Source organism: Cavia porcellus, unplaced genomic scaffold, assembly GCF_034190915.1.
Source record: "Cavia porcellus strain 051 isolate PalLab524CR breed Dunkin Hartley unplaced genomic scaffold, mCavPor4.1 scaffold_16, whole genome shotgun sequence".
In the NCBI taxonomy this organism is placed as follows: Eukaryota; Metazoa; Chordata; class Mammalia; order Rodentia; family Caviidae; genus Cavia; species Cavia porcellus.
Genome location: NW_026947499.1, coordinates 28164720 through 28187446, shown reverse-complemented (window position 1 = coordinate 28187446; position 22727 = coordinate 28164720). Strand labels below are relative to the sequence as shown.

At 49.5% G+C, this 22727-nt stretch overlaps 1 protein-coding gene across 3 annotated transcripts in view; it reads left to right on the top strand.

Moving 5' to 3' along the window:
• Myo18b (myosin XVIIIB) overlaps positions 1–22727 on the top strand; it is a 246939-nt gene that overhangs the window by 16585 nt on the left and 207627 nt on the right. For all 3 annotated transcript variants that reach the window (XM_013142193.2, XM_013142192.2, XM_063226027.1), the window contains exons 4-11: positions 35–1348; positions 1875–1941; positions 2703–2815; positions 3724–3900; positions 7987–8185; positions 9978–10120; positions 10908–11008; positions 12298–12361. In XM_013142193.2, the coding sequence (XP_012997647.1) occupies positions 35–1348; positions 1875–1941; positions 2703–2815; positions 3724–3900; positions 7987–8185; positions 9978–10120; positions 10908–11008; positions 12298–12361 (2178 nt within the window). The remainder of the gene's footprint in view (positions 1–34; positions 1349–1874; positions 1942–2702; positions 2816–3723; positions 3901–7986; positions 8186–9977; positions 10121–10907; positions 11009–12297; positions 12362–22727) is intronic.

Genomic DNA, 22727 nt, shown 5'->3' with positions numbered 1-22727 from the left:
GGTCAGCTGCTCAGTATGGTGATTTCTTTCCTAGACCTCAGATGTTTCCATTAGCCAACCCAACAGCAAGGCCCACAGTGGCACTAAATCTGGAAGCCAACAGACTTCTGGGGACAGCCAGTCTACTTCTCCACAAAGCACAAGCATTCCGGGCAAGGACAGCCAGGGGTCTGGCAGTGCTGACCCTGCGCTGACGACCAGCATCAATGGTGAGAGGCCCCAGGAACCGGCCCCCAGGGGGACACCGGCCAGAAAAGCCTTGCCCTTCAAGAAGGGAGTGAGGAGGGGTGACGTGCTGCTAATGGTAGCCAAGCTGGACCCAGAAGCTGCCAAGCCGGAGCAGAGGACCCAAGCCCGTGATGTTCCCACTTGCAAGACCTCACCTACGGTCACAGACCCTGGAGGGTCAAAGAAAGGGGAGACCCCAGGAACTCCTTCTGGCCTTCAGGCCAGCACTGAGGATTTGGCCTCAAAGCCTGAGAAGACCCCGACTGGGGGACATGGGGACCCAGGCCAAGGGAAAAAAGGCGAGAAGGGTCAAGGCACAGTGGCAAAAGGGAGTGGGGGCCCCATGACCAAGGGGTCAAAAGGAGGTGAGACCAAGGGCAAAGAGGAACAGAGGACTAGGCCTCAGAGCCACGGAGCAGGTGATGAGGGGCAACTGGGGACAGTGGAGAAGGAGGGAGGGGATCCCCCAAGCAAGATGGAAAAGATAAATGTGTCCAAGGACATGGTGTCCAAGGATGTGGGAGCCGAAGGAAAGCGTGCTGGGCCCCAAGTGCAGTGGAGAAAGTGGGGAGGGTCCCTGAGCAGAAAAAGCAAGTGGGATGGTCCCCAGAGCAAGAAGGACAGAGAAAGTGAGCCTCCAAGTACCACAGGGAAGACAGGTAAGCCTCAGGCCAAGATGGAGGAGAAGGGCAAAGGGCAGGGGAAGGCAGGGCAGGTGGGGGAGGTTCCCAGGACACTGGAGGAAGCAGTTGAGCTTGGGAAAGCAAGTGAGGCTCTCAAGTCAGAAGAGGTGCAGCAGCCTAAGGGGAAGGCTGCGGGAACAGGTGGAGCTGGGACCCAGGCTGAGAAGGGCTGCAAAACTCCAAAGGAAGTAGCTGCAGAGAGGGTGTCACCTGTGGCCACTGAGCCAGAAAGGCAGCCAGAGAGCAGTGCGCAGAGAGCTGAGGAGCACTGCACCAAAGCGGAGGAAACAGCCGGGGCCCCAGAGCCACGGCAGGAGGGGTGTGGAGAGCCTTCTCGGGAGACTCAGGCCGAAAAGCCTCCAGGACAGATGCAGACCCAGGAGGGGCCTGCCCTGCAGGACCGGGGCAGAGGCGACCACAGAGGAGACTTGGACCAGGTGATGGGCTGCAGCCCGGGAATGGGGAGTGATGGGCAGGACCCTCCAGAGATGGAAGAATGGGACATATCTGTACCCTGGGAGGGTGAGGGGTAGACAGGGCATCGAAGAGAGGTGCCAGAGCCAGGAAGCCCCCAGATGACGAGAGGGGCACTTCCTTCATGAATAAGAGTCCTAAGGCATGCATGCTCCTGAACTGGGGTAGAATTATCCATGAGTGGGAGCCTGTTCTCAAAATGAGAGGTCCCCCACTTAGTTGATAGGGATCAGCTTATTTACCATGTCATCCGACAGTTGTCAAGGCTGAGGTGTCAAAAAGAGCAGATGGGCTAAAATGCAGATTCTCAGACCCATCTTGGAAATCCCATTCCAAAGACCAGGAGCAGGGCCCAGGAATTTGCATTTAAACACCCCCTCCCAACAGATTCTGATTCAGTAGTCATAGGACACACTATGACAAATTTCCAGTGACAGAGTGGGGCTGGTGTCACTTTGCTGGTTTAATTTGCGTGGTCTCTGTTCCCAGGATCATGAGGACAGATGGTATGAGGCAGAGAAGGTCTGGCTGGTTCAGAAGGATGGATTTACTCTTGGTAATTAGGGTGTTAGCATCCCTTGGGGGTTTAAGTTTGCTCCTCTTACATCCCCTCTAGTTATTATCCCTCTTTTCTGGGTCCTGATTTGGGGTAGAAAGAGATTGGTAAAGAACAGTAGAGACTAGGATAGAGATTGTGGTCTTTTGGGGGTTGGGGATAGCTCAGCTTTGGTAGCTGGCTTAGTGGGTACCATTTCAATGACATTTAAGCCTTATAATTAATTAACTAATTCTTTCCTGCCATAATGGTGGTTTGGTTCCTATAGATCTACAAAGTCCAGAGCAGGTGAGCAAAGAGATTCCATCTCATGAGCCTACTTTACCAGTTAGTTGTGGCTGGAGACTGCACTCAGAGATTCCGAGATCTAGTTGCAATATGGCTGGGAAGAGGGGTTGATTAGTGATGTCTGCCACAGGTACCCAAAAGGAAATGGCAGTCTGCATGCCACTACTCAGTATGAGGAGGGCCAGGCTAGGTCTCAGGCTTAGGTAGGAGATGGGCCAGTGCCCCCAATCAACTGGCTGCCTACTTTGCCTGGCCCAGTAAGTCAGACTTATCCTCTGTCCTTAAAGGGTTTGGTGGGGTCAAACTTGAGACCCCCTCCACGTAAACAGACCCTAATGGGAGAGGGTGCGGCTCCCTTCTGACAAGTCCCTGTCCCCCTCCATTCCCTGGCCTGGCTCCAGCACTCTCTTCTCTGTTCTTTCACATTCCCTCCCCTCTTCCACACTGTTTTTTCCTTTTTCCTCTCCAACCAGCAACGGTGCTAAAGCCAGATGAGGGAACAGCTGACCTGCCGGCAGGAAGGGTGCGACTTTGCATTGATGCTGACAAAACGGTCACTGAGGTTGATGAGGAGCATGTTCACCGGGTGAGTTTCCCGTCCTGTCCTTGCCTGTCCTGCGCCCTCCTTCCCAGCCTTGCAAGAGATTTCTTTGGGCCTGACTGCAGATACCACTTTGGTTTGATGCCCTTGAGAGGGCTATAGGATTACCCTATAGCTGAATTCCTTTCTCTGCTGGTGAGTAATATTATGGTGTCATTTACTCTGCCTATGGCATCCCCTTTATGAAAACACACAAGAGACACGCTTATCAGGTCTTGACAGTGGGGTTCTGAGTGATCCAGGAAGGTGACTGCTTTTCATTTTATGGACATTGAAAATCATGCTACAGATTTCCTTTTTCACTCTGGCTGCCAAGAAGCTCACAGATAAATCTACTACTTGTCAGTAACTATAGCATAGGTTCTGATAACCGGTATTTTGGGGCCTCGATCTTTCTCTTAGAGACTCTGGAGTATCTCTAAGGGATTAACTTTCAGTGGGAATGTGGCCCAAGAGACTATTTGGATTGTTTGACTTCCATCGCTGGGTACCAGAAGCACACCCAGATCTCTCTTTTAAGACATAGAAAAGAGGCAGTGACAGTACACGCTCTGAAATATAGCCTTTTTGTGGCATTTGATGCAAGACTTGTTCCGAATTTTGCTAGGTCTGTTTCGAGAGCATCTATCCTTAACGAGCAGTGAACACAGGAGAGCTGACTAGAGTGAAGAGGTGGGCTCTCAAGATGTATGGGGACTAGGAGAAGGGGCTCCCCTATTTTATGGGCAGGGTCTGGTCACTGTCCCTCCAGTGCCTTTGTTTCTTTGGCTCGTGACTCCCAAGGGGCCGGGTGAGTGCATGCGTTCATGTATGCGTGCCTTCCTGCGCATGCGTGTAGATGTGTGCACGTGCGTCATGGGGGCAGAGGAGGCATTTCTGTGTGTGTTTCGCAGGCCAACCCCCCTGAGCTGGACCAGGCCGACGACCTGGCCTCTCTCATCAGTGTCAACGAATCCAGTGTTCTCAACACGCTTCTGCAGCGCGCCCGGGCGCAGCTGCTGCACACCTGCGCTGGTCCGGACCTCCTCGTCCTCCAGCCCCAGGGGCCCGCGAAGCTCTCTTCGGGGAAGGTGAGGCACCGTGGGGGGAGGGTGAGTGGGTGTGATGGCAGAGCTCAGGGCGTCTTGAACATGGAGGGCCTGTGAGCCCCGGCCCTGAGAGTGGGTAGTGGGGACTGGGCCGGGAGCGTCAGGGAGATAATGATGCGGAGAACCTGCCTAGTGGGTATCGCCTTGTGCCAGATAACAGCAATGTCTCTATGTCCCTACTCGGTTCTCATACTTGTCCGACGCAGGGAGGTCTATGAGTCTATTTCAAAGATGAATGCTGCGGGGGAGGGGGAGGGGCTAGGAAGCAGCTGTTAGGCCTAGCAGCTGGAGGGGTTGGGGGACACCTGTGCCTCGGGCTTCTCTGTGTGCCCGACGCAGTACTAAACTCTTGGTTCTGAACGCTCACATGGCTGCGGAAATGGAAGCCTCAGATCTTGGTTGGTTTTGTGTTATCGTTGTTCTTTTGTTTTGCCCCTTTGGGGGGCTGGGGATGGAACCCAGGGCCTCCCACATGCTAGGCAGGCACTCCAACCCTGAGTTACAGCCTGGCCCTTTTTGTTTTGCTATTCTCTCTGCCCTTCTCTTTCCCTACTTCCCAGTTAGACATGGTCAGCTTTTGCGGAGGTGGCAGTGAAAGCAAAGGAAATCCCTCAGTGTCGCCTTGCGGTGAGATTTGGAACCGCAGCTGCATCCTTTTCCACCAGATGAACATTGAGCTTTCCCAGCCTGGCGGTCAGCAGCAGGGCAGAGAACAGGCTTATAGGGAGGGCAGCAGGCCATGAGTAGCAACAGCACAGTGGCCGCGTGGAGGAGCGAGGGAAGGGGACGTAGGTGAGGTCTGAGGTCAGGAGGAGCCCAGCAGTCATGGCTCTGGCCTCCCGTGTGCTGATCCAGGCTCTGGCTTTTACTCTGGGAGTGATAGTGGCTTAGAAGTGCTGGGAGTGGCGTGAGTGGAGGGAGCAGCTGACTGACCTCAAAGCAGGATCCTCTCAGCTGTTGTCGGAGACAGATAGGGAGACAGAGGAGAAAGGGAAGCACCCCACTTGGTCCTGTTCTGGGGATTTGCAAGGGCACAGGCCTTTGCGACACTGGGGCTTTGGAAAGACTGTGAGGCTTCTCTTGCCTCAGTCTTCTCATCTTCCAGGGAAAATCCACCAAACATCTCGCCCTTTGAATTCCTCCAGGAACACATTCATACTAGTCCCTGATGATGAGTCCCCTAGTTTACAGAGAGGAGCCCGTGGTCCTGCACACCTCTTTCTAAGATTTCTTTTCTTCAAGTGCCTTCTTCCCTGCCCCTTTAGTGCCCCCACAGGCCTCTCCAGGCATGCTGTCTTTGGGCAGAGCCTGTGAGGACCTTGGAAGTCCTGAGTGGGTAGGAGCTTGGTCCTGGCCTTTCCCTTCCCTGCCATGAGTGCTACTGCTTCTGTGATGGCAGCACAGGTCCTCTGAGCTGTCTGCAAGGAGCCTCTGGCTCCTTGGAAGCCCCTGGAATCATGTCTGTCCAGGCTTGGACAGCAGGCCAGGTCCACATGGCCATCATTGAGTTCCAGCAAAAGTGCCTCAAGGTGTGGGCAGTGGGAGCTACATACAGGGGACTCAGGTCAGTGTGACCTCCTTGCCTGTTCCCTTAAATCACCCAACCCATAGCCACCTCTCAGCCTCTGAGTCAACTCTGATTCTTCAGATAGCCACCAGGTGGGAGTACAGACCTGTGGCAAGGTTAGGGCTGGGCCACCTTGCAGATGGCTTTGGGGCTCAACTAGGTCTCTCTTGCAGAAAGGGTTGATCCACCAGGCAGCTGGGAACTGAGGATATTAGAGTCTTCGTGGGTGTGAACAGATGTGTGACTAGACGGCTCAGGTGGGCATCTCTGTGTGCAGAGATGTTGTGCACAACTGTGCACCCATGGATCTGTGTGCAGATGTAAAGTCTCTTCTCCAGGCAGCAGACTTGAGGGACTGATGAAAAGGATGGCTTGCGCCTAGGTCTTGAAGTTTTCTAGAGTAGAGATGGATTCAGGGCTTATATCACAGGACATGTGTCTGCTCTGTGCCCTGAGGTTGTGACCATATGAGGTAGGGCTTGTTCCACCTTTGCTTGCTGTAGGACTTAGCTGAACTGTGTTCTTTGCAATAGGATGGGGACTTGTTGCTCTTCATGAGGTCTTGTAGCAGGAAAGGGCAACTACAGTAGATTGAGTGTCCCAGCTGGAGGTCCCAGATAGGGAGAGGGCCACCATGCTGGGCTTGTCCCTGGCTCAAGGCACTGGAGAGAGCAGAAGGACCTTGCTATGCCTTACAGTCACCTCTTGGCGTCCTGGGCTCTGCACATCTCTTCCAGCAGGACTCTCCCTGCTCCTTTCCATGCCCTCCCACTCATTTCACCGTTCCTCTTTGCTTTTCCCTGAAATCCTGCTAAGCAGACATTTGTCAGGGTCATCGCTGGGCTCTCTGCTATCAAGGCCAGTATCAGTTTCCAGTCTCCTTTAGCTTGAGCCTCAGTGTGCTGAGGAGCCAGGTCCCTCCCTCCCTGTCCTACAGGCACTCTTTCCTGGCGCAGGGATTCCGCTCCCCTGGTTTCTTCCTGAGCCTCCTTTCCTGCCTTCCTAGGAGTCTCTCTGACTTTTCAGTATTGGGGTGCCAGAATATCCACATTCTCTGCTCCTGCTTTGGTACCTCCCCCAGGCTTGTGGTTTTCAAACGACACCCTTGGATGGAACTGAATCCTGTGCTGATCATTTCTCTCATCCCATCAGAAGCAAGCTGCTCAGAGACAGGGACTTTTAAGAGTCAAGTTAATTGAAGTATAACTCATATGTAGTTTAATTCATCTCGTTAATGTTCTGTTCCTTGCATTTTTGACAAAAGTGACCAACTGTTTCACCACAACCATTATCAATTGTACAACAGTTGCCACCAACTGTAAAAGGTCTCTGGGATCCTCTGTGATCAGCCTCAGATTGAAGTGCCACATCTGGCAGTCACTGATCTGTTCTGTGTCTTGATACTTTTGTCTTTTCCAAAAAGTCACGTAAACAGAATTGTACTGTATATAACCTTTTGAATCAGTCTGTCTCATTCACTACCGTAGATTCGAAGATTTAGACATCTTGTCACATTTACCTGGAGTTTCTTCCTTTATTTTTCTGTAATTTCTAAATCTTTCTGTATTTTTCTGGTTTGTTTATTTATTCATAGGGTGACAGTTGTCCTAGTTTTCCTGGACTGAGGTATTCTCTGAGGTATACTTGGCATGCAGAACTCAGGATGGTTGATTCCATTGGCTCACCAGTTGAAGGACATTTGGATTGTTTCCAGTTTTGGGGGGTGCTGTGTATTTACTCAATATAATAAATAGCACAGAGGCTAATGAGAGTACATATTCCCATTTCTTTTGGTTAAGTTCCTGGCATGGTGTTGGGGGTTAAGTAAGAAACTGCCAGACTCTTTGAGGAGTGGTGGAACCACGTTGACACCTGCCAGGGTAGTCTGAGATTCCTGTTGCTTCAGTCTTCTCCAGAACCGGATAGTGAGTGACGGTTTTTTAAGACACTCTAATAGATATACAAAGGTATCTCTTTCTGGTTGACAGAGAGTTCCTTTGTCCTTTTTGCCTCGTGTTGGGTCTGCTACATTGCAGACCCTCAGTGGGATTTACTGAAGGGAGAATAGATAAGCAGAGGAAGTGGGTGTGGTTTCAGGTAGTCTGTCATTGCCTATGCATAGGGCGCCTGCCATGCCCTGTTTAGCGGCAGACATCACTAGTCAATCGCCCCCATTTTATCCAGCTGCCTCATTTCAGGCAGTTGCTGTGCCATGCTTTGAATGGTGAGATGAACTGCAGGGGCTGATGTGACTCTGGGTTAAGCTTCTGTCTAATTCACTCAGACTTGAGAAAGAGTCGTAGGTCACCCAGGAACTCACACTGTGCCAGTGGTGTGACTGGACCTGTGGGTGAGGCTAGTGAAGAGCTGAGACTTCTCTGGCAAGGTCCGACCAGGGTGGCGGTGGGGCATGGAGACCTTGTCCTAGGGTGGGTCACCATCTTGGGGTGCTCCCTGGCAGTAGCTGGGTCTGAAGACTGATTCTTGCTATCTTCCTGCAGGTGTCCAAGGGCCGCCGAGATGGCCTGCCGGCCCACATCAGCTCTCTGGCCCAGAGGGCCTACTGGGCGATGCTGAGCCAGCGCAGAGACCAGAGTATCATAGCCTTGGGCCGGAGTGGTGCTGGGAAGACCACCTGCTGCGAGCAGGTCCTGGAGCACCTGGTGGGAATGGCAGGCAGTGTGGATGGCAGGGTGTCAGGTACGGAGGTGTCCAGGTGATGGGTGGGAAGAAGAGAGTTGTGTATTCTTCAGCTGGCATCCACTGAGCCCTGATATGTGCAGCCCTGGTGCCTAGCACTGAGCACTGGGCTTTCCTCTAGCCCTCTGGCAGCTTTGTTGAAATTAGATAGAGGTATTCCTTCCTCAAAATGTTGACGGCAGTCTGCAGAACAATCATTGATTGGTATTTTCAGAACAAGATGCTTGACTGCTGTCTGCTGGGAATCCATCCTAATAATCTCACGAATCTGGGACAGTGTATGTCCCAGTGCACCTGTTGGATGTGTTATCTGTGTGTAGTGTACAAACTGCTGAACTTCAGAGAGGACCCACCACACAGACAGACAGGCAGAGCCTATGCCCAGCAGGGTGGAGAGAACTGTACATTTGTACATAGTCAAAGATTCTACAGAAAGTGCTGGCACTTTGATTAGAGAGGAGGCCCAGGAGGCATGTGGAGGGGTTCAGGTGCCTTCATAAGGAAGTGATGTTTGAGCTGGGCATAGTAAGAACACAATCAATAATGGTAATCATAATTACCAGGAGTTAATAGCAGTCAGAGTAAATACTTGCAGAGGACTTATGTGCCAGGCCCTGTTATAAGAGAATGAACTTATTATTTCAGACAAGCCTATAAGTTAGATATTATTACTGGAGTTTTACAGATGAGGACATTGAGATCAGAGAGGTGAACTAACTTGCTCAAGACCACACAGCAAATATACCCTAGAGCTGAGATTTCACACCCAGGCAATCTGGATCCCTAGTGTAACCACTGGACCACTGTTCTCATTTTCTGTTTTTAATTATTCCCCTAAGGAGCCTTTGTTGACATTTTCCCTCAACCATTTCTCCTACCCTAAGATATTAATACCATAGGTAAACTACAGATCCACATGTGTAGTCTGTCTGTCTGTCTATCTATCTATGCATTAAACTACTGATCATTAACCACCTCCCAGATCTGGCGTTGCTCACTGTGGGTGCAGTGCCCCTCCACTGTGACTCCCCCCCCCCCAGAATTGCATTTCTGATTGTAATGAATGTGCATCACTGCTTCTGCCAGCTTCGAGCACTTTCTAACATGTCACATTATTGAATCACTTAGTGCTCATGACAACCAGGCAAGAGAGGTACTTTTGTTCTCCCCATGTTACCACTGGGTCACCTGAGGCACAGGAAGGTTAACTGATCATCCCAAACGAAGTAACTAGTGAATGGCAGAGCCCAGACTGAATGTCTCCTAGTTGCTATGCATGCTGCCTCCTTGCTGGGTCCTTCCAGTGCTTTCCTGGGCCCTCATTCTGTGCCTGCTCCATGTTAGGAGCTGGGATACAGTGGGGGAGGTACTGGTGTCTGCCCTTCTGTTGTGTGTTTAAAGGTGTGAGTCCAGAGGGGCAGTATTTAGATGCCCAGCACCTAGTGAGGTGCAGGGCGGGCACCCAGTGGACCCTTGTGGAGAGATTCCAGGGCTTTTTTGGCCTGCTGTTGGGCCTTGGATCCTGAAGGCAGGTCCAAAGTGCTAGTACTTTGCTCTCTCAGGATAACTCTGTTCACTGGAGCCGTGACTTTCCCCCTTCTGGACCGAGTCTTGCTGCCTTTGTGCCCACCTTCCAGGACAGGCAGCAACTAGTGCTCAGCAAAGAGGGTGTGGTTTAGGGCAGAACTGGGGGACAGAAGGGAGCCCAAGGGAAGTGAAGAACAGGCTCAGTGGGGCTAGTGGGAGGTGGTCCTGCACAAGTCATGAGTGATGTCCACTCCACCCCACTCAGTGGAGAAGATCCGGGCCACCTTCACCATCCTCCGGGCCTTCGGCTCTGCGTGCACGGGCCACAGCTGCAGTGCCACCCGGCTGGCCATGGTGATGTCGCTGGATTTCAATGCCACTGGCCGAGTGACAGCTGCACAACTCCAGGTGAGAGTTCTGGGAGGACACACAAGGCCTTCTGGGCCACCTGGCCCCAAGCTTCCAGCTGAAACCTGGGATGTGTCTGAAACAGTAATTGCACCCCTAACCATAATCACCTGCTGCACACACCATTTGCTTGGTCCCCATGGTATCTTGTCTCCACACTGCCAGCCCCCATCATCTGCACCACGGCCTATTGCAGAGAAGAAATATTTGTGAATAAATATACAATTCAGTACTCATTAGCCAGATTGTAAAAGCATGAGCTAAAATTAATCAGACACTGACCAGGCCTCTGTGGTGTCTTTGTGTGATGGACACTTGACCTATTTATCCCCATCTCAAGACACACCACAGCCCTCCCCTCCTCACACACCTTCTGTTGGAACAGAAAGTAGGATTAGGTTATGAGATGGATGTTTGTGGACAGGGCTGGGTGACAGCCTGGCCCTTGGGAAACTTGCCGGTAGCTGTGCATCCCTTTGCTCTCCTAGCCTTACATCCTGCCTACCAGGGAGTGCTGCTTGGGTGGAGGTTCTAGGGGCTTCTGTTGCAAGACGTGTGAGAGGGTGGCTCCATCCGATAGATCGCTATTGTCCTGTGATCCTCGAGTTAGGTTGGGTCTGTGGCATTTACAGACTTCCTGGGTGGCCTCCCAATTAGTGACACATAGGGCAGATGAGTCGGGATATGGAGGCTGCTGGTGCAGTAAGGTGAACATGAGTCCTCAATGTGTGAGCTGGACCTGGGCTCAGGTGAGGCCCCGCAGCTGACAGTGTTGTCCCTTCTGCAGACCATGCTCCTGGAGAAGAGCAGAGTGGCGCGGCTGCCAGAAGGAGAAGGCACCTTCCCGGTTTTCTCCCAGATGCTGGCCGGTTTAGACCTGGATCTCAGGTGAGTCCCAGGATGGACGGGGACAGCAGAAGACAGGGGGGGCTGACGGTGCCTGCTTGTTTCCACCCAGAGCTGAGAGCCTGGGAACCCCGGGGAGGAAGGTGGCCTTCCATCCCAGCTGCTGGTTGTGCACTGCTCATGAACAGTGAGCTTGGTCACACACCATCCATTCTGAGTCTCAGTGTCTTCCTCAGTAGAGAGGAGATGATACCTTGGGCAGTGTTGTCCCCTCTGCAGACCATGCTTACAGGATTGAGTGGCAAAATTTACATCCAAGCTGGGTATGGACCTATTGGTACAGAGCCCCTTGCAGGAAAAGCCTCATGTCTTCCTGAACTTTCTAAACAGTAGAGGGACTGGAGAAGCAGTGAGTCGAGTGGTCAGGCAACGTTGTCTTGGAGGGCTTCCTGAAAGAAGTGGCCTGGAAAGTTACTTGTGTCCCTCTTGACTCTGCAAGGATCCTTGGACATGTGGCTTTCTCTGGCTGAACTTCAGTTTCCTCCTCTGTCATCCACATTGGCCAGAATCTAGTAAAGCCCAGGGGAGGAGAAAGCTGCCTGTTTCCACATGTAGTGTGGTGATTTGCAATGTGCCCCTCTGTTCCCCTTGATGCCCCTCACCTTCTGCTGCTTTTGGTCCTGAGCCTGGAATTAGACTGGAGAGACCCCTGTACCCTGCCCACAGGAGCTGGGTTCTGGGAGGCGAGTTCTGGTTTGCTATTGCGGTCTGTGAGGCTGTATGTGAGGAGCTAAGACCCAGGGCCTCTATCTTGTCACCTGTAAGGTGAGAATAACATTGTACCTTTGAGCCAGGCATGGTGGTACATGCCTATAATCCCAGCACTCCAGGAAGCTGAGGTAGGAGGATCACAGATTCAAGCCTGGTTGGTGCAATTCAGTGGCTTAGAAGATCCTATCTCAAAGTTAAAACAATAACAGTAACAAACTTTTTAAAAGGGCTAAGCTGTAACTCAGTGGCAGAGCACCCTGGGTTCAATCTCTAGTTCTGTTGACTAGGAGTCAGAGCAGTGGTACAGTGTGGCACCCAGCAAGGCTTTGATCATGATGGTGATAGTTCTGTGGGATCCATGTACCCAGTCGATGACTTACTGTCCCGATCTCACCCTGCACCATCTTTTCTGGGGTGTCCTGGGATGAATCTGGTGGTCCTGGAGGAGCCACTGGGATTGCCTGGCTTTCTGTATGGAGTCCTGTACTGTGTGGAAGTCCTGCCCTGCAGGCCACTGTGTGGGCAGCCACCTCTGACCCTGGTCTCTTCTCTGCCTGCAGGACAGAACTGTACCTGTACCACATGGCGGACAGTAGCTCCTTCGGCATGGGTGTGTGGTCCAAGGTAAGAGGGTGCCCTGAAGGGCAGGGTGTACATCTGCATTCTTGGGCAGGTGTGGTGGTGCCACTCACCTTTGTCACTTCCACTGGCAAGGGCTAGTCAAAAGAGAGAGGCTGTGGCTGCCTTTGCAGAGTCTGGGCTGGTTAGGGGAAGTCAAAGGGAACTGGGAAGTGGTTTGCACAGAGGGAAGAGACTGTCTGGCATCAGATTGTCTCTGCTTAATCCCTGGCTCTGATACTTACTAGATATGGGACCTGAGGTGTAGAATTTAACCTCTCCAAACTGCTGTATCCTCTTTGGTTAAGAGATGCTAGTAGCAGTGGTCTGCGTTGGGGGAGATGGTGTCCTGAGAGTGCTGAGCACAGGGCTTGGCCTGAGTCAGCCAACAGGGCATTCTCGGTGAATCCCGATGGTGTGTGGTGCCCAGAGTGGTGAGGTGGTCAAAGAGGTTTCCTGATACACTTGGTCTTCAGATGCACTCACTCAATTGCTGAAAAAAGCTAAATGATTCCCTTCTTAATGTTTTATTCGTCTGTATTAGAACTGTTGTTTTTTGAGCCCCCTTCTTCATTCAGTTTAGCCATGAATTTTTGCCATAGTAGGGAAGACAGACATGGAAGTAAATGCAATCATGTGTGATGAGATGATGCTAGAGGTTGCATGAGCTGCTGAGGTAGCTGAAAGAGCTAATAGGGCTCAAAGAGGGAAGGCTTCTTTCTCAAGAGGACATCCAACTTGGGTTCTGAAGAATGCGTGAGTTTACCAGGTGGAAGGGAATGAATAATTTCTTCTCTAGAGCCTCTTTCCAAACACACATGTCTGGGAAGTAAATGATGCTGGAGTAAGTACATAACCTCATGCAAAAAAAAGTCAATTTCAAGATACACTCTGCACTATATACAAAAATTGACCAGAAATGGCTCAGAGGTGGACCTAAGTGTAAAATTGAAAACATAAAATTTATGGGAGAAAATGGAGAAGAAGCTCCACAACAACTTTGGGTTGGACAAAGATTTCCTAGATGTGACCCCAAAATCATAGGCCTTAATAGAATAGATTAACATCATGAAAATTAAGAACTTCTGCTCTGTTTAAGATGTTAAATGAGCAGACAAACCACTCACTGGGAGAAAATATTTGTAAATCACATCTCTGATGAGGGATTTGTGTACAGAATATAAAAATAACTCTCAAAACTCATAAATAAAACAACCTGACACAAAAAGTAGGCACAAGATTAAACATACACTCTACCAAAGACAAATGGATAGTAAATAAGCTCAGGAGAATATACTCCAGTCATTAGTCATTAATTAAAGAAGTTCAAGCTTAAGCCACAATGAGATGCTGCTACATAATGATTAAAATGTCTAAATTTAAAAAGGTAGACTAACCCTAGTGCTGACTGTAACTTGAGAGTAATGTTCCCATATTGCTGGTGTGAATGTAAAATACTGCAAGTATCTTGGAGGATACTTTGGTAGATACCTGAAAAAGCTAAACATATGCCTCTCATGTGACATCCATTCCATTTTAGATGTAGGTGAAGGAAAATGTATGTCCACATAAAACTTTGTGTCAGATTTGTTTATAATAGTTGCAACCTGGAAAATGTCTAAATGCCTATTAGCAGATAAGTAGGTAACATACAATGGAAGTTTACTTCACAATAAAAATGCATAAGCTACTCATACAAACAAAACATGAATGACTCTCAAAATGATTGTCCTAGGAGAAAAATCTCAGACTGACTGACAGGAAACACACTAATGTACTGTGATAAAAGCAGGTCAGTGGTGGTGGAGACTGGGTGGGGCAGGAGATGGTGGGGAAAGGATTATAAAGTGGGGGAGCTTTTGGGAGTGACAGACATATTCAGTGACTTCATTTAATAATGCTTTCATGTGTGTACCGTAGACCACGCTTAGCCACAGTTTTGCTTTCTGTGGTTTCAGTTACCCATGGTCAACCAAGATCCCAAAAAATTCCAGAAATGAGCAGCTCATAGGTTTTACATTGTGCACCATTTTGAGTAACAGATAAAAGATTGCATACTTCTGCTCCGTCCCGCACGGGATGTGAATCCTCCCCTTGTCCAGTGTATCTGCCACCAACCCATTCGTCACTTAGCAGTGGCCTGGTTAACAAATCAACTGCCAGATCACAGTGCCTGTGTTCAACCCTGTGGCTGGCCCTAGTGTTACTTCACAGTGCCTGTGCTGTTCTGACACTTCAGCTCAGCTTGTGGGCCCAGTGTCATCTCATGTCAGCACAAGAGAAAGGGTGAACGTGGGACAGTGAGATCTTTATTTTTATTTTATTTTATTTTTGCATTGCTGGGTCCTTGTACATGCCAGGCAAGTGCTCTACTACTGAGCTGCACCCTAGCCACCCCCCGTCTGTATTCTCTATTTCTATCATCTATCTATATTTTGAGACAATTTCACTAAGTTACCCAGACCTGCCTTGAATCCAGGATCCTCCAGCCTCAGCCTCTTGAGTAGGTGGAATTACAGTCAGGTGCCATTATACAGATAGACACCACATTCATGTAGCTTTGTATTATGTTATAAATTTGAATTGCTGTATTTCCAGTTAGCTGTTGTGAATCTCTTTCTGGGCCCGATGTGGGAAGTCAGCCTTACCACTGGTGCAGATGTGTAGGAAAAGAGTCTGTGGGATCTGGTGCTGTCTACAGTTGCAGGCATCCACGGGGGGGCTTGCAGTGTGTATCCCATGGATAAGAGGGGAAACCATTTGTGTCAAAACTTTGTAGATTGCACATTTTCAGACATGCAGTTTATCCTTGGTTAATTTTACCTTGAAAGTTGTGAAGCACATGTTTTCCCACAAACCCCATTAGCAGGGTTGCCCTGCAGGCTTGCATTGCTGGGTGTCCTGCACAGCACTGATGGGGCAGCTCTGGAGTGGGCACCTGTCTGCATAACTCAGAGGTTCCCAGCTGCCGCCGCCGCCGGACTAGGACCCCACCATGAGAACCCTGGGAATGGTCTCCGTTTCTACAGTGAGTGAAGGGTCAGAGCTCTCCATCTTTAAGTTCATTCTTCCCTTCCTGACAGCCTCTCCATGGGGTGGCTGCAGTATGTTCTTTCCTATCCTTTCCCCTCAATGGGGGTCTTGAGGAGCCCTGACCTTGACCATGAAGGCGGTGAGAGGCTGTGCAGCTCTGGCTTCCTCATTTATTGATCGGGGGTGTGTGTGTGTATCCATTGGAGCCAGCAAGTGTTGTTTGTTTTCTGGGTGATTTTGAGGAGAAAGAGGCCAGGCGGCTCTGGCTCCGCTGGGCCTCTCCAGCCTGCCCTGTTTGTTACCAGTCTGTCTGCATCCAGAAACCCAGCACAGTGTGAGTTCAGACCGCGGAAGCCTTGGAAGTACTTTTCCTTTTTCTCCCCTGCAATTTCTGGGGGGTGCTTTTCTATTCTTAGAACAATTGATTTGCGGGAACAAAGGAGGAGATTCCTTTGTTCTCTTTCTGATACCTGGCAGGTACCAAGAAAATGTTTTCTCTGTTCTCAAAAAACAAAGATAAGTCTCAGGTCTTTGAAACAAGGTTGCCCAAGTTCCCAGGGTTGGGTGGTCCAGCTGCTGTCTCTTTAAGAACATCTGGTGTCAGCTGATGCCCCCAAGCATGGAACTTACTAAGCAGGCGCCTCCAGGGCTATCAGATTTAGCAAATCTTCATCATACAGGCTGCTCAACTAAGACTGAGTTTCAAACAATTGCTGAATAGTTTTTAGCACCCAGACGTTGCCTGGAGAGCCCTGTGTGTAAGCTGGAGTGGGGGACCTTAGGGATCCCAGGACTGGAGGGAAGTAAGTGAGGATAGGCGTAAGTGTATTCTTGCAGACCAAGTACCAGGACTTTCCTGTAAATGAAACAACCATAGTTTTGCTGCAATGTTAGTTTAATTATATGTCTTGTATTTTATTGGGCACTACCACACCTCGGCTCTTCCTTGGTTGAATTTTCATCCTCCTAGCTGGTAGCTCTGGCCCTGGTGAATTCAGTTTCAGTTTCACCTGGTAACACTGGTTCCATTCTCTACGGAAAACTCCCAGACGGCAGTGAAGTCTGACATAGCCAGGTTCAAATCCCAAGACCTGTACTTAAGCTCTGTGGCCTTAAGCTGATGACTTCCTCTCCTCATGCCTCAGTTTCCTCACTTATAAAATGAGGTTTTCAGTGCCCCCACATTAACTGATCTGGTACCCATGCATCCCTTGAACAGAGCCTGGCCCTCACCCACACCAACTCTTACATGATTATGACTTAGTTTCTCCCAAGTTGCTGTATACACTGCTCCTGACCCTTGTTTCCTGGCATATCTGTGTTTTTTTCTCTTCCTGGTTTTTTCTTTTCTCTGCCCCCAGTTTAGATTTCTAACGAAAATCTGCTTTAAAAATTAATAATATGTTCTGTGGAAAGATCAGAAAAAAAAAAAAAAACCCTCGAAGGTAAAACAACAAAGCAAACAAAACCCACATAAGTCCTACAACCAAAAGATGAGCGCTAATAATTTCACCACCTGGAAACGTCCATGGGTGGCATTTTTGTGGATTTTCTTCCAGTATTTTTTTAATGAATATTTTGCATAGTTTGTAACAAACTATATATCATTAAAACTTTCGAGGAACAGTACTTTTGAATAAACAGATGTTCACAGAGGATCTGTGTTCCCTGAACTGTTTTCCTAACATGGCCTGTTTACTTGGCTTAGAACCTTTGTGTCATTGGTTACCCTGAAGCACTGGGTACATTTCTCTATCAGTCCCGAGCCCTCCATAACTCCCTTTGACTCCCACCCCTGTCTAAGGAGATGTCTTCTGCTAGTGTGTTGCCTACAGTCTCCTTGGTAACCATCTCTCACCTTACTCCACACTGTTTGTTTACTTAGTCTGTCTCCATTCAGTCCTACCTTTTCTGAGGTTGGGGTTTTTCTGTGTCTTGTTCACTGCCAAAGACATCAGGCTTAGCCCTCAGCTGTACACCCAGCAAGGACAAAATAAACATTTGTTGAGTGAATGATCCAGTGAACATACCAAACTCACCACAGGTTTACTAGACGACATCTTTTCAGTGTTCTAGTTCTTGGATACTGTGGGTGGTGGAGACCTATTCATTACACTGTCATTTCCTACTGCTGTGTTGTTTAACGAGATCCTGGCAGCAGGGTTCTCACATCTCCTTGGGGCCCTGTGTGGGTTCTGGGAGCTGGCACATGGCTGGGAGTGTCAGAAGTCCTGCAGAAGGGATCGGAACTCACAGGGCTCCCCATCCCTCAGCCAGCCTGGGAAACTGGGGTCCTTGGATCTGTGATGGGCAGCAGTGTGAACCCACCTCAGTGCAGGGCGCATTGTACCCGCGTCGATGGCTCTTTCTTGGGGACATCATGTACAGCTCAACCTCAATGGCTGTTTTCAGGTGCCAAGTACTTAGCTGGGTCTCTGTGGTCAAAGATCTCATGCTTGGGCCTTGCGTGTGGGATGTCGTGACCATTTTAGCTGGTCCTTCTGTGCCAGAGGGGCATGTGCCCAGGCTGAGGTCAGGCTGGGGGTGGGGAGGAGAAGGGAAGCGGGTGTATTAGGGAAGGCTGCCTGGAGGAGGTGGCCAGGAGCGGAACCTAGATGAGCATTCATGCCTCACTGAGCCCCCAACAAGAGGCTGAGGCAGCAGAGAGCAGATGGTGCAGTGTGGCTGCAGACAGCCTGGGCGAGGGTGGGTCTGTGCAAGTGTTGAGACTCCAGTGTGGCCCCGAAGACCTGGACCTCTAGTGTTACCCACCATAATCCAGCTTTTAGGAGAAACTTAATTGCAATCTGCTCTGCACCAGGGCACATTTGAAATCACAAAGCTTTCACATTACAGTATTTTCTTCTCTATAATTGATTGTTCTGCATCCTAGCCTGAGTTTTTAAAAAGTGCCCAGCAGTCATGGTAGTGATGATGATGATGATAATAATAATAATAATAGTGATTCTGCCTCTTTGCTTCTGGCTGTCTCATCCCAGGCTTCACCCTGAGATTCATTTATTTTTTATGACAAGTTGTCAACTGTGGAGGAGGAATGGTCTCGAAAAGGCAGGGCAGGAATCATCCATTTGGCCAAGGGCTCCACCTAGAGCTTCCTTGTGCTTAATCCCAGCTGCCCTTTGAGGAAGGGATTGTGATATATCTGGTTTTTTGAGAAGAGGAGCCAGGCCCAAAAAAATGAAGTCACTTGCCCAAGGGCACACAGCCTTTCAGTGGCAGAGGCAAGGCTGGGATCCAGATGCCCCTGATTCTGCATCTAACACGTTTGTTCTTTGCACTCTGTTAATTGTGGTCCCACATTGTGACAGGCCAGGCGCTCTGGGGTCTGACTCGCTGTGTGTCCTCAGGTCAGTTAACCTCTCAGCAGCCTCAGTTTCCACCTGTAAACTGGGAAGGAAGACACCCAGTTCTGAGGGTAGCTCTAAGAATGGGCCTCTTGGAATGTGTGACACAGAAGCATTTAGACCTTCCTCAGCTGGGTGACCTTGAACCTGTGTCTTTGTCTTTCTGAGCCTCGGTTTCCTCCACTCAGTTGGAGAGACCCTCTCTGCCTTGTTGGATAGAAGCACCTGGTAGGATGTATTAAGTGCTCAGTGAACAGTTTCTCCTCCCCAGGTTTCAGACTCTTCCTGTGCAGAGGGTAAGCAGATGGTGGGTGACTGGGCAAGATGGAACCTCTCAGGAAGGGGCACAGGGCTTTTCTTTGGTGGGCACCTGTCCCATCTCCTGAGCTCTCCATGAGGCTCACCCCCTACAGCACTCGTGGTGGTGGTGGGGGTCTCTCTTCAGAATGGGTTGAGTCAGTGTCCAGAGTTTTTTCCCCAGACCTGGCTGTGGGTAAAGGAGGTGCAGGGGTGGAAGTGCCCTGTAGATTGGCTTTGGAGGTGGGTGTGGTGAACCCTGCTGGCCCAGTAGGGGAGGGCTGGGTTCCATACCTGTGAGCAGTTGTTCCAGGCCAGCCCTGCCAGAGGACCCACCATGCTCATGGGGGAGGCAGGCTAGGGAAGCTCCGCTGCACCAGAGGACAGCCTTTGACTGCACACCTTGGTCCCATGGCCCTGCTTGCAGGCCTGTGACCCACTGCCTCCGAGTTCCTGGGCCCAGCCCTTGTTCCCCAGCCCTGGCCTTCTGTCCAAGACCCTAACTGCTTTCCAGACCCGCTCCACCCTGCTTCTTCTGTTGGCCTCCACAATTTGCTTCTAGTGCCCTTTCCACCAGGAAGCCCCCTCCCCCTTCAGCGCACTCTCCAGCCAGTGGCACGCTGTACATTATCATCTGTTGGCACATCTGTGTCCCTTAGGGGACTGGAGGTCCCTTGAGGACAGGGCCAGGCAGGATTTACTTCCCTTGATGTCTGGGCATGAATGTGGACAGCAGCGGGCAGGGTGTCCCCTGAAGGTGGAGCAGAGGCCTAGAGTGACAGAGGCGTAGTCAGTGCAGACCAGTGTTTACTGAGTACCATTGAATGCCTGCCGAACATGCTGAGTGCTTTACAGAGAGACTCACTTGGTCTCCATGGACAGGGAGTGGTTAGTTTCACTTTAGAAAGCAGAAACTGGGCCTCCATGCAGGGACAAGCCATGTGGGCAAAGCTACATGGTTGAGAGTGTGGCGTGGAGACTGTGTCTGGTTCTGTCTTTTCCAAATCCAGGCCTGGTTGCTCTCTGCATTTTAGGAGTCTCCTGAGAGCGCTAAACTCAGCCCAGGTGAAAACGAAGAGAACATTTTGGATTTTATTTTTTTCCACAAAATTACTTGCAATCTTTGGTTAACCTTGAGATTTTGACTGCACCAGACAGACCCCACGCATCCTGAGGTTATATTCTTTTTCATGCACTGATTTTTTAAAAACATTGAAGTAAAACATACAAGAATATGTACAAAGTTTGCTAGTTTTAAATGAACAACTCAGAGATGTTTATATTCTTGAACGCGTCGCCAAACGTCTCCCTTCAGATCAAGATGTTAAACATTCCTCCTTCTGCCAGAGGTTCCCAGAACCTCTTCCCAGGCAGTCCTCAGTGTAGGTGACCCCATGCAGAGTCACCACCTGACATCTCTTACCCTGGGTGACCTTTGCGTATTCTTTGACTTCATGTCAAAATAGTATCACACTGTGTGTGTGTGTGCATGCGTGTGTATGTGTGTGTGTATGTGTGTATTTTTGCCATACTTGGGGATGAGCCCAGAACTTTTGCACTGAACTACATCTCATTTTGTTTTGTGTTTTATTTTGACACAGGGTCTTACTAACTTGCTAAGTTGCCCATGTTGAGCTTGAACTTGGGATCCTCCTGCCTCAGCCTCTCTGAATACTGTGTTACCATGTTCAGCTTGAATTCATGTTAATAGTATTTAAGGTGGGCCTCTGGGGAGTAGTTAAGGTTAGATGAGGTCACAAGGGTCATGACCTTTGTGATACTGATACCAATATATGGAGTTGAAGGTCTACAGGAAGAGAAGAGAGACCTGAGCTAGCAAGTTTGCTCTGTCTTGCGATGGGATGCTCACCGCTGTGTTCCCATGCAGTAAGACAGCCCTTATCAGAGGCCAGCACTACACCCTCTAAAACCATGGACCATGTAAACTTCTACTCTGTATAAATTTGCAAGCCTCAAATTTTTTTTTATAGCAACAAAAAACAGACGGAGACAATGACCTTCTGGGTTTGACTTCTTTAACTCCAGATTGGTCCCATAAAATTCCTGCATGTGTTTGCTTGTGTCAGTGGCTCGGTTTTTTTCACTGCTGCAGTGAACTCAATCACTGTGCTCTGAGGAGAGCACCCTTTGTGAATCTCTTCTCCTCTTGATAGCTGTCTGGCTGTGTGATGTGTTCCACTCATGGAACTTACTTCTACTTCATGATTTTGACCCATGGAGCAGCTTTTGTCAGGCACTATGCACAGGTGTTTAATGAAGTTAGTTTTCTGTAGGAGTAAAAAGCTATCTTATTGATCCTAATCAGGATCAGGTCCTATCACTTGGTCCAGAAACAGATGTATTTATTGGTCCATGTTTGTGTAAGAGATTTGGGACTGTGGGGAGCAAAAGGAGCAAATGAGGTTTTGCTGATGTTTTTCCGTTCTGTCCTTCACCTGAGCTAGGTGGCAGGTGATGGGGTCCACCTGTAATTTAGAATCACATGCTTGTGGCTGTAGTGGTGTTACAATGAATGTGTTGCTGCTGTCCTCCCAGTGTCCTTTCTTTGCTACCTGAGATCTCATAAATACCAAGAGCCTGTTGGTGAGATACCTGCCTTCCTTCCCTCTGCTGGCTCCAGTGGAGCAGCTGTGGTTGCTAGCTTGAGCTCCAGGTTGCTAGGGATTTTGTGGTCCTATGGCGGCCCAGAAATATGATGGATTTGTAATGTTTCCACAGTGAACCTGTCAATGTCACCACATGCTTTGACGTCATCCCAATTGGTCAGTGATCCTTACACATTTCCCAGGTAGAAGAGTGGCTCGAATGGAAGGGACAAATGGCTTGGAATGGGAGTCAGAAAAGCCTTGTATCTGATGTTCAATTTGCTGTGTGACCTTGGAAAGTGTCATCTCACCTCTGAGTGTGGGACTTCACAAATGTAAGGATCTGTCATCTTGAGCAGGCTGTGGTTCATCACCCAAGTTCTCTGAGCAGGTTGACTACAAGTCAGTCTCTCACTATCTGCTAGTGCATTTCTGGCAACAGAATTCCCGTTCCCGGATCACTTCCTCTGCTCTGCAGGCTTTCAGACCATCTCCTTGGCCAGATGGCATGTGTACAGGTATTTCAAACTCATTTTAATATTCAATCAAACATAATTGGGATCATAAATCTAAAAAAAAAAATACGTCAAAAACTCTACAACCCGTAAACATTTGACCATGTCATTTCTCTCTTTCCTCCTGCTTAAAAAATGCTTTGGCAGTTTTCACTGCTCTTCTGGGGATGGAAGTCACATTCCATTTTGGTCGCTAAGGCAGGTTGGTTGTTGGTGGTGGCAGATGATGTCGTGAAAGGAATCTGGACTCATTGGCCTGCTGTGAGTTCCTGATTGATTAATGATGTCTGCATGGGCCCAGGAACAGATATGGAACCACAGATCAGTGTCAGTGCTCGCTGACTATGGCTAGAGCTTGAAGCCTATGCTCTTTAATGTTGTGCCTGAGACCTTCAAGCTGTGATCCCACTGGCTTCTCCTGCCTTGTTTCTGTCCTTTTCTGTCTGATCTGTCTCTAAAAATAGCATGCAGTGAACCACCGGTTATCTCTAAAAATCTCTCTGCGTGTGTGACTTTCTTTGCCTGTCAGGACCTTTGTTACAGTTTGGTCAGTGTT